The sequence below is a fragment of the Odontomachus brunneus genome, unplaced genomic scaffold (assembly GCF_010583005.1).
Source record: "Odontomachus brunneus isolate Ranch 3 - 2012 unplaced genomic scaffold, Obru_v1 Obru_scaffold_009, whole genome shotgun sequence".
Taxonomy (NCBI): domain Eukaryota; kingdom Metazoa; phylum Arthropoda; class Insecta; order Hymenoptera; family Formicidae; genus Odontomachus; species Odontomachus brunneus.
Window position 1 is genome coordinate 600,630 of NW_022639459.1, and position 13,471 is coordinate 614,100.

At 43.7% G+C, this 13,471-nt stretch overlaps 1 protein-coding gene across 1 annotated transcript; it reads right to left on the reverse strand.

Annotated features, from left to right (window-relative positions):
• Positions 1–361: 361 nt before the first annotated feature.
• Positions 362–7,413, reverse strand: LOC116840311 (protein split ends-like). Its single transcript, XM_032806870.1, has 3 exons — positions 7,024–7,413; positions 2,116–5,285; positions 362–1,110 (listed from the first exon to the last, which is right to left on the reverse strand). Exons 1-3 carry the CDS (start codon positions 7,039–7,041, stop codon positions 948–950), a joined length of 3,351 nt encoding a protein of 1,116 aa, XP_032662761.1. The 5' UTR covers positions 7,042–7,413; the 3' UTR covers positions 362–947.
• Between the last annotated feature and the right edge of the window lie 6,058 nt (positions 7,414–13,471).

Below are 13,471 nucleotides of genomic sequence, written 5' to 3' on the forward strand. Positions count from 1 at the left end.
GATTACACATTTGTTTTAGTTATCTCCTTTTTGCATCATTCGCATACACTGTTCAACTTTTAATTTGTATTTGAAGTTCAAATTTAATTTAGTTTGACATTATTTGCCGATAACATTAATGTACGATTTTTATTCAAATAATTGGATTATGTCATTTTAACACAAATTTTGTCGATAGTTGTTCCTTGGTGTGTATAGTTTTCCTTTTCCCTTTGTATTCAGAACAAGTCCTATTGTATGACAAATCAGGCAACCTATTTTTAAATAACCAAACGAATATTTAACTCAACTTTCGTGCAACCTGATTGTCGATTAATTAGCTGAAAACGATTCCTTTTTGTATATAATAAATAGACCAGCGTCAGGAGAGACTGCGTTTTATTTTGTATAAAAAAAGTACAAAATCATTTATATATACATAATAATACATAATTAAGATATCTACAAAGATACTTATAAATTTGAAACTATCAGCCACGCGGCGATACTTTATCCTCATCTTGATATTCCTTGCTGTTGCTATAGTTGCGAGAAAAATGCGTCAGGCGACGAAACGTTCCGTAAAATTTATTATTTTTATTCATTTTGCCATTATTGTGTCTGTTACTGCAATTTATAACAATCGTGATCGTGCATATTCGAGTCTAATTTGTACTCTTTTAGAAATCTTTCTCCTCTTATTAAACGAGCGTGACGACAAAAGAATTGCAAGATATAATTTGCGCTTTCAGTTACTTGCAAGTATTGTATTTATTGTACCACGATGTAAAGATAGTAATAAGTTTCTTTCTCTTTTTCCCACTTTCTTCAATTCTGCTGTCACACATATGATTTATTTATTAAAATTATAACAGAATTCCCGAAGGAGAGAAATTGTCTGCGCACGACCACGAGTTTTGTTTCTTCTTTTACAGCTCGAAGTAGCGTTGTTTACAGGACAGAATTAATTACAGAGTCGAGAAGGAATCGTCGATAGAACCAGTGCCGTCGGAGTTGCTCTCGGCGGCGTCCACGAAGGCCGTCGAGAGATCGCCGGCCAGTTTGCTGACGGATCGAGAGGTCACGTCATACATGAAGATCTCCTTGTCACCCTGACCGCCGTTTCTTGGCCTGAAACAGCACATTGAGTGAATTCAAGTGAAAGCGCGGAGCGTGAATTCCTCAACTTTCGAGTGGATTCGCGAGGCAGACCAGCCGCCAATGATAATGCACGACGAGAGGATCGCGAAGCTATCGTGGCAAATGGCACGATACATGAACAAGAAAGGCCAAAATTGCGTATTACTTAATTCAGATCATGAATTATTAATTAAAATTTTTTTACAAATTTATATGAGATATTAAAAAATTTCTTACAATTATTTGTAACTTGGTTAATTTTTATTGAAAGAACAATGTGACATATTTAAATATGTCTAAATGTTTACTAAATTTAATTAAATAGAAGATTTGCTATCATATACACACTTCTTTTTAAGTGATATGCCCGGCAAAGTTTCATGGTAAATTAAATTCCTCCTAGTTCACTTACACTATTGTATTTTTCCTTAATTTACAGCAAATACGAATGAAAATTAGATATATTTTATATTTCTTTCAAAATTCTTCAAAGGAAATAGTAACCCAGGCAGCATAATCCGCTAAAAGTTGTTTTAAAGACGTCTAAAAAAGACGTTCTATTTATTTTAAACGTCTTTTGCACGTCTTCAAGACATTTTGATAATTTGTACTGTCTGGGAAGAAAGAGAAAAGAAGTCTAAGGATATGTTCGTTAAGAAAGTAGAAGAGGAACCCGTCCTGATTACGCAGTCATTTTCAATCAATTTGAAATCACTGAGGAATTTAAAGATATGAGGATGAAGGACCTTCTTAGACACAAGGAGATGCGACGTAAGAATTTTCTTAGAAAGCCGCGTTAGAAAATCAGCAATGATTGTGCAACAGTCGCTACCGGCAGCGGCACTACTCCACTTGATAAAAAGCTCATGTAACCGGTCCAGCCGAGACTCTGAGTGTGCCTGAAGCGCTAAATGGAAACGAGGAATTACACAGCAGACTTGTTACAGCGTATTTGTAACGTTCATTACGCGTGCGCCTGTAATCAAGTGCACTCACATGGTCACCAGGAGCACGACCGACTGTCGCTCCGGCTCGGTGCGGCTCTCCTGGTCGAGCCATTTCTTGTAGTTCTCCGCGGTGGGCTTCTTCACGAGCTGCTTGAGGGTGTCGCCGGCGAGGAACCTGACCGGCTGCGCGTCGCTGGCCCTCTTGCCCTGCCGACTCGGCGACTCGATCTCCCTCTCCTCGGGAAAGTCGTAGTCGACGGGTGCCAGCACCACGACGCTCGAGATCCTACGGCCGTTGAGCTCCGGCACGTCCGGGATTGGGAATGACGCGCCGCTCACTTTGAGCGGCAGGTAACGATTGTACTGGGCGCTGTCGCGCGCTCCCACGGACACCGGTTCGAGTCGGGTCGCGTCGTCCCGTATGTGCTGCTCTGCCACGGCCCGGCCTTGCTCCGTATTCGGATCGAAGCGTACTACTTTCATCTCCACGCCGCCGGGCCGCAAGGTGGCTTGCTCGAACTTGGTCGAGACGGTGGTCTCGGCGGCTATCGCCTTCTTCGGCGCGACATTCTCCTGCTGAGTCGTCGTCGTTGTCGTCGTCGTTGTCGTAGTCTTCGGTCGCTTGACGATCGCCGGCACGGGCTCGCTGCCGGCGGCAATGGCAGAACCGCCTCCGGCGCCGTAGAAATTCGCCAAGGCTTCCGGTGGCAGTTTCTCGATCGGAATGTCGCCGATTTTGTCGTAGTCGAGGATCTGAATGTCGGCGTTGCCCAAAATCCCGGAGCTTAGTAGTTGCTCCCTGATGTCGTCGGGTACTTCGTCTGGCAAGTTGGCGATGTTCTCTTGGATCTTGGCCACCTTCTTCGGGGAGAGTGTCGTGGTGGTCGGCGTCTCGGTAGTGGTGGTAGTGGTAGTTGTGGTCGTTGTCGTCGGCGTCGATGTCGTAGTCGGCAGGAAAGTTCTCACGCTCGACGGTGAGTTGAACTCCTCAGAAGGACTCACCGGCGTTGCGAAGATCTTCTGCCCGGAATTCGCGTTGTTCTGATACAATGGCCGACCTCCCCATATCGATTGCTGCTGAGGTGAAGCTGTGTGAGGCCGTTGTTGCGGTGGCGGGAGGGTCTGCGAGAGAAAACTCTGCTGCGCTTGATAAGACTGATGCTTTGTGTTCAGTTGTAGCTGCTGCTGCTGCTGCTGCTGTTGCTGTTGTTGCTGTTGCTGCTGCTGCTGCTGGTGCAGAGTGTCAGCGGAGGCAAAATGACTTGGCGGCGCCCTGGAGAGTTGTTGAGAATTGTGAAGAGTGTTGGGTGGCTGCGCGGAGACGTACTGGCTTTGAGAAATTTCAGGGAACGTGGTTGGCTGTACCAATGTGGGGTTCGGCGGGAAGGGACCGGGATGAAGAGGATTCTCCCTAATCGAATAATGTTGCTCCAGTTTCGGGACAGCCTTGAAGATTTCACCTTCCGGTTGTTGCGGCGCCAACTGCGATTGCAGCTGCGCCTGATTATACTTAAGCTGCGCGCGATAACGCTGCTCCTGAAGAAGTTTCTGCTCTTGTTCCTGCTTCCGCCTGCGTTGCTCCTGTAAACGCTGCTGCTCCTGCAGCCGTTGGTGCTCCTGCAGCCGCTGCTGTTCCTGCAGACGACGCTGTTCTTGCAGCCGCTGCTGTTCCTGCAATCGTTGCTGCTCCTGCAAGCGCTGTTGTTCCTGCAATCGTTGCTGCTCTTGTAAGCGTTGTTGTTCCTGCAAACGTTGCTGCTCTTGAAGCCTCTGATGCTCCTGTTGTCTCTGCTGCTCGACCAATCTCTGTTGTTCGATCTGTCTCTGCTGTTCCAGCAATCGTTGGTGCTCCTGAAGCCGCTGATGCTCTCGTTGCTTCAACAGCTCCTGCTGCCTTCGTTGCTCGTGATACCGTTGTTTCTCCTGCTCCTGTTGCTTGAACGGCGGCAGTGATTGCGGCGGCGGTGGTAGTTCCGCGTTGAAGTTGTTCGGTCTGACGGGCAACGGCTGCTGCGGTGGTTCCGCGAAGTTGCCGAGTCTGACGGGCAACGGTTGCTGTTGCGACGGTTCCGTGTTGAAGTTACTCTGCGGCAACGGTAACGGCTGATTCTGCAGATGCACGCTCTGATGCGACACCGAGAGAGTAGGTGGGAATCCCGGCTGCTGAGGGTGATTGATGCTGACGCGATGCGGCGGGCCGAAGTTGCTGAACGGCGCACGTTGTTGCACCTCCGGCAGACCTTGGATCGTTATCGGGTGCCGCTGCAGTGGTCTCGCGGTTGGAGGTGGCGGCGGCGGCAGCGGCGGGTTCCTCAGTAGTGGCTGCTGAGGCGGAAACGCCTGATGCTGTTGCAGCGATTGCTGTTGCTGCTGATGTAGAAAGTTCGGCAACGGCTGCTGCTGCGAAGCGAAAGCCGAGTTGACGATGCGCTGTTGCGGAAACGCGGGCGGCACTCGCGCAGGATGCACCGGCTGCAGCGGCTGGTACGGGCCGTGCTGTCTCTTCGGCGCTCCCGGCGACGCGGTCGGTTTGCTGCGCTGGACAACCGGCGCTTCAAGATCGCTGCGCTTGTTGTGACTGTTGGGCGGTAACTGGTCGGTGCCGAAGGTCACGCGAATGCCACTGCTGCCGGAATGGTACACCTCGCTCTCGGGTCTGATGATGGCGCGTAGGGTCGTCGACGGCTCCGGCGGCGCTGGAGTCGCCGTATACGTAGGTTCCTCCGGGTGCGGCGACGCCGAGTCGTCCGGTTTGATCACCTCGTGATCCTCCACCGGCGTTAGCGCCGGAATCGGCGGATCGTAGACCACTCGAGTCTTGTCGCCATAGCCTTTCTTCTTCTCGTACTTCACGTAGAACACTTGAATCGGTTCCTTGGTCGGCCGAGGGGGAGCCGTCGGCGGCACAGGAGTCGGCAGGGACTCATTGGACTCCTTGATGATGATTTCGATGATCGGCTCGGGCTCCGTGGGATAGTAGCTCAGCGCGGTCTCCTCGTACAGATCGTCGCTCTTCGGACTCGCCAAGGGGTTGTACAGAGGATCGCGCTGAGAGTACTGTACTATCGGCTCCATCTGCACCGCGTACGGCGGCAGACGGCCGCCCTTTCGCAGGTGGAAGGCGAGCTGCTGCCGCTTGTCGCGGCCCTTCGACGACGACGACGAGCTCTCCTCTTTGGCGAAGGTTGCGCCGACGAGGAGCGTCGCCGTCAGAAGTATCTGCAAATGAAGACAAGTCGGCGGATTGGCACAGAGCTCATTTTTGCGTCATGACGGCGGCGGCAACTCGATTGTATCACTAAACAAAACTACAATATTCGTCTACGGAGATCTCAAAAATTTGATGCAGACGTTACAACACAAAATCTGTCGGATTCGGTGCCCCAAGTTGAATTTCCATAAAGTAGCGTGTGTGTCCGTGTTGTTGAACGTGGCCTAATCGATTGTTGACGTCACCGTCTCAATACCTAGTAGCCTAGTAGCCGAAAATGCAAATTCGCGCAAGAAAGGGGATTTAACATGCTCTGATAACCGAGTAACCCGTTTAATAACCAGAAAACGCATCCGAGGCCTCAACGGGCCGATCAATTGGTATGCTAGCGAGAAGTCGAGGAACAGTTAGCCTGATAAGCGATTCCCAGTTGTGATCGCGCTCTCAATATGGCGAGGCCGACCTGAAGCGCATCGGACGTTTCTCGAGCTGAAATCGTCCGAGTCCCAAACTTTGATTAGTGGGAGATTGAGGATCTCTGTGTGTTTTACTGACGCAATTCCAAAAGATGTTAAACAACATACTGTTGGATTTCTTTTGCATAAAATAGTTAATCAGACAATAGTATTAAAATTTTAATTAATTAAATCAGTACTTCCTATTTTAATATACACTCAGAGAAAAAACGCGGTGATGACAACTAAAGTGATAACGATACGAATTTTGTATGTAGTATTAATGTGTGTAGTTCAAAAAGCTATTTTACAGTTATTGCAACTAAACCTTTAGTTGTAATATAACTACAAAATAATTTATTGACCTATATACATTGTAATTCTAATTTTATACAAATTGTATATAGAAACTTGTATAGTTGTCACTTTATAATTATCCTGTTTTTCTCTGAGTTATAGAATAAAACATCCAATCTCATTGATTCTCCTAGTCATTCTCTTAGTCATCGGCACACTAAGAAGCCTAGTTTTTCTTGCGACCAGTGGCGCTTGTTCGCACAGTTTTAGTTGTAAAGTTCTCTTTTGGAATCATTGAGTGCAGGCAGGAAGAGTTTAACTGGTCGCAAAAGAAGCCAGATTTTTTTTCAATCACTAAGGAGATGTCAGTAATTGGATGTTTTATCCTACACACACATGATTGTCAACGTATATACTATACTCTTGAAAATTAGTCGCACTTTCATAATCAAAGTGACAAAGTATTCCGCGACACACTGTCGCGATTATACGAGAATTCTCAGGGATACATCGCCGCGTGATAGAGCACACTTCTGAAATTTTGAAGGAAAAAGTGGGTGAAGTCGGTAGAAAGAGACAATCAAAGTTTGAGCCTGGCGTTGCGTTTCACCTGGAGAATTCGGTGACTCTCTCGGCTTCGCATGGTTAGCATATTCGAATGAGGCCCCGAGCGCCTCTTTTCACAGCACCTTGAGCGCCTCGAGGCGCCGTGCCAAAGCAGAAAAAGAAGAAGACTTCTCTCAAGGAGGACGTTAGGCCATTAAACGGCCGTCAATCTCCTCGGGGCGATTATCGGCCGTATCGTTGCCGGTCGCGTCTGCCGTTTATTAGTGCACTTTCCCCGCGTGCGCAAGCGCCGATACGCTCGCTGATCGCAAATGATAGAACCGCCAGGGGTATCGCGCCGCCGCGACACGCTTATTACGATGAAAGTACAAGCGCCTTCGTCTGAACGGGTCCCGTCCGCCCTCATCGCCGAACCCGTTATAATTACCAGTTTGGTGAACCGCATGATGTCGTCGCTCCTTGGGAGATCTTTCCCTGGTCTACCCGGAAGAGAGGAGAAAGAGAGTCACACGCGCGTTCACATGCACACACATACACACACGCGCTTCACCGGCCTCCGAGAGTCAGTTAGAGGCGGCTAATTCGCGACATGACACCGCTCGGAGAGGATCGGTCGGTGCCTCCTGGACGATATCGAGCGGAGACTCGCATGGGAACTGAAGACAGATCGGGCCCAGGGGCCCGTTTCTCCCTACTCGATGCCACCACCACACCGGCCGTCGTCGTCAAGAAGCTCCTCTCTAATATCGAAGACGGTGGAGCACCTTTCTCCGCGGGCCCTCGCCATCCTCGTCGTCGGTGTGCTCGTGTCCGGTATACAGGTGGATGCGTGCGTGACTGGGAAAAGACGGGAATCAAAAAGGAAGAATACGAAGAGAAGATGAGATGTCGCGCGCGGCGCGTCTCGACGACTTTCTTCAAATCCGACCGGGCGAGAACCGGAGGGGGCGATTATACTAAGCGGAGTCACTTTTCCGCGACCTCCAAGGCCCATCGAAACCGAAACCCTCCTTCCTTTTCTCGAGGTCGCGCGCCGACCACCATTCGGTGAAAGAGCCGGTGGGTCTTAATGCCATCAGCCCGAGCGATTACTTTCGCTACGAGCTAGCCGACACTTCCTCGATCGTTTCCGATTTGTTCAATGATCCTTGCCCGCAAGAAGAGATCGCCGGCGATCGATTCGGCGATTGTTACGCGAATCGGTTATATCAATGTGGTTAATTAGAATATGCCTTTTAATTGGTCGACAGTTAGTCCCCATAATGGGTAAGGTGCAATTACAGCGGCTAAACGCTAATCGTCATTAGCATTCTAGGCTTTGACTTTCCTACAGGTCTCTTTCGGTATATAATAGCTGCACCCATTTCATATTCATGAACGTGCACTCCTAGACGACGCAGTTGCGTTGCCGCGCGTGAATTTTCTGAAAGCGACGCAGTCTTCATTGATCTCACTGAAGTGCAAGGGCATCAAGTGTTATCAGTCTTCTTTCTTGTATTGTTACTGCATAATTGTGGTAGTTGATTCTTTTATCATGCATATGAGCGTTCACACAAAAATGTATTTTTTGAACTTTTAAAAACTTCTACACTAAGAGAAAAATTATCTTAAAATCAACAAATATTTCCTTCGTGGGTGCCATTAACATATTTACTTAAATCTACATTCTCTTTACTTAAATCAAATATTGTTTATTTAAATCAAGTAAACAATATTTGATTTAAATAAAGAGAATGTAGATTTGAGTAAATATGTTAATGGCACCCACCAAGGAAATATTTGTTGATTTTAAGATAATTTTTCTCTCAGTGTATCTCGATGTATTAGTTCAGATATATCGAATGGTTTTTCTTAAAAACAGTAATCTATCTCTTTCTCTCTCTCACACACACACATATGTACCAAGCACCAATAACAAGACTTTTCAGGAGAAGCATTTGAATATTTATAACTTTGCAACAGAAACGTATAAACTACGGTCTGTATTCTGATGTCTCTTTTATCACTAAAAGTGGCTTATAGTCAACCGGAAGATAAGCCACTTTTAGATGCGTTTTTAACAATAAAAGAGAGTTGAGGGTATAAATAGACGTTTCGTCTGTGTTTAAAAAAAAGTCACTTGAAACAATTGTATCGCTAAGTGTCGTATTTTCACACAATAGCGCATCAAGAAAGTCATTCATAAATTTACTATTTATCAAGCAAAATTACCATATCAATTTCTATATATTTCACTAAATATCATTTGAAATTAAAGCAAAAATATATATACATCGTATATACATATTTGTGTGTGCAATCATGTGTACACAAATATATACAATTTCAAACTCATACACATTGTTTCAAGCAATATATATGTGTCTGTGTGTGAGAAATGTTGTGGAAAGATTTTTTAAATATAATTGGCTGTAAGGAGAAAGATTTCGCGTGAGATACGAATAATATGAGACGTTCCGGTCTACAAGTAGCAGCAGGATTTGTTCCAGCAGGCATGATGTCGAAGCCAAGAGATCTGAGGCAACTCGCTCATTCGCAAGAAATTACAGCAGATTGTATACAAGTCATGTTTGCCGTTGCGAAAGGAATTGCAGATCCAGTGGAGCAGTCGAACGTAAATGACCTGGTAGAGAGTTCTGCCGGTTGCAAAAGTGCTCTGCAAAAGCGATGCAAAGTTCTCATGTTCGCACTTGCGTAACACTTGCCGTCGTTTCAGATTGCGCGCGATCATCAAAGCCGGTGATTCTCTATCGTCTTCCTGACCCTCTTACGATCAGCCTTCGATCACACGGAGAGGAAAAAATCAGGACGTGCCGGGAGGTTGCGCCAGAGGAGGAGGAAGAGCGAGAGAGGACGAGTCGTATAATTTCGAAAGCCGCCGCGGAATCCGAGTCACCCGATCGGACTCTTCTTCTTTTCCTTTCTTTTTCTTATTATCGACATTAATTAATTTCGGCCGGTAGCGATGTCCGGCATTGGCGGCGATACGGACTCTTTGGCGAACATCCAGGCGTCGTCGTCGAGATTCGTCGTCGCGCGTCCTACTTGCTAACTTTCACTTACGTTGGCGTAAGAGGGTCCAAATAGCTGCCGGGAGGCTCAAAGATGATGAATACGTGGGTCCGTCTGGGACGGTCAGTGATCCGCGAGCCAAGGCGATATTTCACGTTGACTTATCGCCATTTCGCCGTGAAACGATATGGACATTACTAGACGTCCTCCATCCGTGCTTAATTTCGCGCGCGGGAACGATTTGTCACTTTTCCGCGGCACAAGTGCGAGGATACCAGCAACCATGATGTCTCCTCATGCATTTGGACTATTTGTAACCCCGTTCATTTGATCCTCGTGTTTCGAGGTAGCCTCGACAGGAAGATGACAAATACATTGTGTTATAGAGTCATCCAACTTTCTTTCGGTTGCAAAATTGATCTCTTCAGCCCTATCATTCAGTAATTCGACAGTTAAATTGCAAATTTCAAGTTTCTCTTTAAAGGTTTGCATATACTTGAGACCGAACGTCGCCGTTTAATTCCGCATCATTCGTTCTTCCTGTTTCTTTTAAATATTTCATAAGTTTAAATATCCACAAATCTATCACGTGTTTATCATAAGCATCAAGTTTATTCAAGATACATTCTGGATCCTAGCAACCCGAGAAAAAATTATTATATGTGATTATATAAAATTATATTTGAATTTTTGCTCCTATATGGTCACAATTGTAATCATACATGTCCAAACAGGAAGAAATGACGCTAAATGGCTATAGTTATGCAAGAATGATACACAAAATTATGATTTCTTATTTTCTGTTAACAATGGGTAGTCTATACGTCTATCTATTTAAAATAAAAAAGCCTTATGGACATTTTAAATTAAGAGGCAGTTTTAATTTTTTTACTAGTTGCGTCTTATTATTTATTCGTTTTTTTAAAGGTTAAACTTGTCAATAAATACAATTAAAGAAAAGAAAACTAACCACGCTTGACTTTTTTACCATGCTTGACGATTGTGAAGAAAGTTAGTGCTATTTATATTTTCTGAATCATGTATCAAATCTTCAACTTCATTTTTCCTGAAATGTATTCTATGTGGGTTGGATCATTCTTGTATAACTACGGCCAAATGAAAAAGTTAGATTAAAAAGATGTTAAATGAGAAAGTTAGATTAAGTTAGGTTGGGAAAAAAAAGTTCCATTTAATTAAACGTTGACATTATATGCTGCCAAAAGCATAAGCATTTATTATTTAGATTGTATTTATACAACATCGTTTCTTTTCATTGTAAGCATATATAATTATATATAATTATACATAACTATATAGGGAGAAAATTCATGTATGATCTTTTCCCAGGAAGTTTAGCGTTTTAATCAAAAGTATCAAAAATTAAAATAAATATTCGATTTGCTTACTATATAGAGTAGATTCAAGATTTTTACGAAAATTTCATGTTAATTTTGAGTAAAGAGAACAACTTCTTCTTTTAAGTGCATGACAATGTTTTTCTCAAATTTGTGATGGATATATTTTAAGACTACTAGCAAGAAAATATTTTTCAATTAGCAAAGAAAAATTAAAGATAACTATTACTTAAAAGAGAAAGAGAAAGCGGACACAGAATAATTTGTTTAGCAGTAGAATGATAGTTTTCTGTGTATATACGAACGATATTTTATCAGTACTATATATCAGTATGCAACAAAAACTAAACATTTGGTTCCAGTAGCAAATTTATCCTTCCCACATGGAGGAAGTACTTTCCAACGGGTTTTCTACAATATAACTACTTTCACAATTATCGTCACTTTAAAATTATAGTGAATGAATATATTCAATGAATTTTTAATTCGCAATTAACATATCTCGAACTCGCAAGAATTTGGCGACAACTCGTAGTTCGTCCATTATTTACATCTCTCACGAATCCGTCACGCACGCATCTTACTTATGCTGTGCACATATTGCACCTGCCATCGAGCCGCGTGCTCATGCACGAAGAGCGTGGAAGCTTCTTCGGAACAAAGGTACGAGTTTGTCGTCTTCGCGATTGCAAGACCGATCCTCGTAATAACGATGGCGGGAGATTGCGCGAATTTGATTCTCCCCGATTCTCAGGAAAGTTACGAACGATACGATCCACCTTCTGCGAACGCTTAGTCGCTAACTATATATACACAGCGCTTCGAGAGCAGCCCGCTCATGAGCAATAACGTAACTGTTGAAGAGTGAAAGTACGGTAAAGTGGGACGCCGCGGGAATAGTGCTACCTCTTATAATTAATAAACAAAGCGTACAAACGGTTCTCATCCCATTCAATACGACATTTTTTTTATAAGACCTTGCCGAGCAGTTAATGATCGAGACCTTTCCCAACACGCTCACTTTTTTCCTCAGCAGCCTCATGTAATTGTCCGTGGTGTAATAAACGTGGTCGTTTATCGAGATCCGCAAAATTTGTGAAGCCGATCTGAGTCACATTAAAGACATTTCTTTTCGAGAAACAACAAACAAATAGAGAACTTCGTAAAACAAAGTTCACTTTGACTTGAAATTATTTTGTCATCGTGCATTTGACTTTGCGTTAAAGCCAACAGCGCGATGTGCCGTTACATGCGCTTGCTCAATAAAAATTTCAGCTGCGTGAAGTTCGGTAAATATTCATTTTCCTCGGCAATTTTCCATATGATTTCACTCGTTCTCACATTCGTTTGTTTGAACAAAGGGTTCTCAGTTTTCATTTGCAACTTTGGTGGCACACAAAGACGCATATCATTCACGGGGATCTGATAATTCTCATCATGTGGAAAATTTTCACTCGTGCTTTTCAGCGTGAGAGAAGTATTTCATAAGTTGCAAGAAGTTGTTGCGTGCCGTGTTAATTGAAGTCTTGTGAGCCAATTAAAGGGAAATATAGCCCACCGAAACTCCGGATGTGCACAGTGCAACATATTTGTAAATCATGATGACTTTAAGACGCGAAATTATTTATGGAGCGCCATTCTAAACGTAGCGCCGACTTTTTCAAATCGGTTTTGAGATATCGGCTTTGTCGGTCGTACGTTTTAACGACACCGCAGATATCTCCGAGTATTGACTATATAAGCGGAAAATACATAACTGCCCGTTATATAATTACACGCTGTAGACTGTATCAGACGAAAAATTGCCTATAATTGACGTTACGCTCGCTGCACTTTCTATTTCAGGTTCAGCGAATTACAATTCGCCGTCATGCGCGACGTAGTCGTACTATCGGAAAATAGTATTTTCTATTATCTGTTCGATTGATTAAGAACGTTAAATTGCGGTTTTAAAAGCGCCTCGGCATTAATCATCAATTTAATGTATCGTGAAGAGTGTGAAGAATAATAAGCATTAACTTTCTCTTCAGCTAAAGCCACTCATGCCAGCACTGATGTATTTGTACTGGTCGGCGCCGTTAGCTTCAGCTTTTACAACTACTAAATTACAGATGACTATTCGTTTTTCATTTAAAATTAAAACATGTACGAAATATATATACACACACACACACATACGTGTGTACATAAAAAAAATTGATTTAAAAATTTATTTGTTACATATTTATTTGTTATAAAATTTATTTCTGTAAAATTCATTTCTCTGTCAATAAACTTTATATCCCACAAATGGAACTTTCAAGTATTTTTTCTCAGTGCATGTGTAAGTACACTACGGAAAAAGTACTTGAAAATTTGCTTGTGGGTTCTGTATGTAAAGTTTACTTTTTGTCAATATAAACTTTATATTCCACAAGTAAATTTTTCTATTTTTCTTCATATATTCTACAAGTAAATTTTCATGTGTTTTTCTCAGTATATACGAAATAAAAAGAATAATAATGAAAA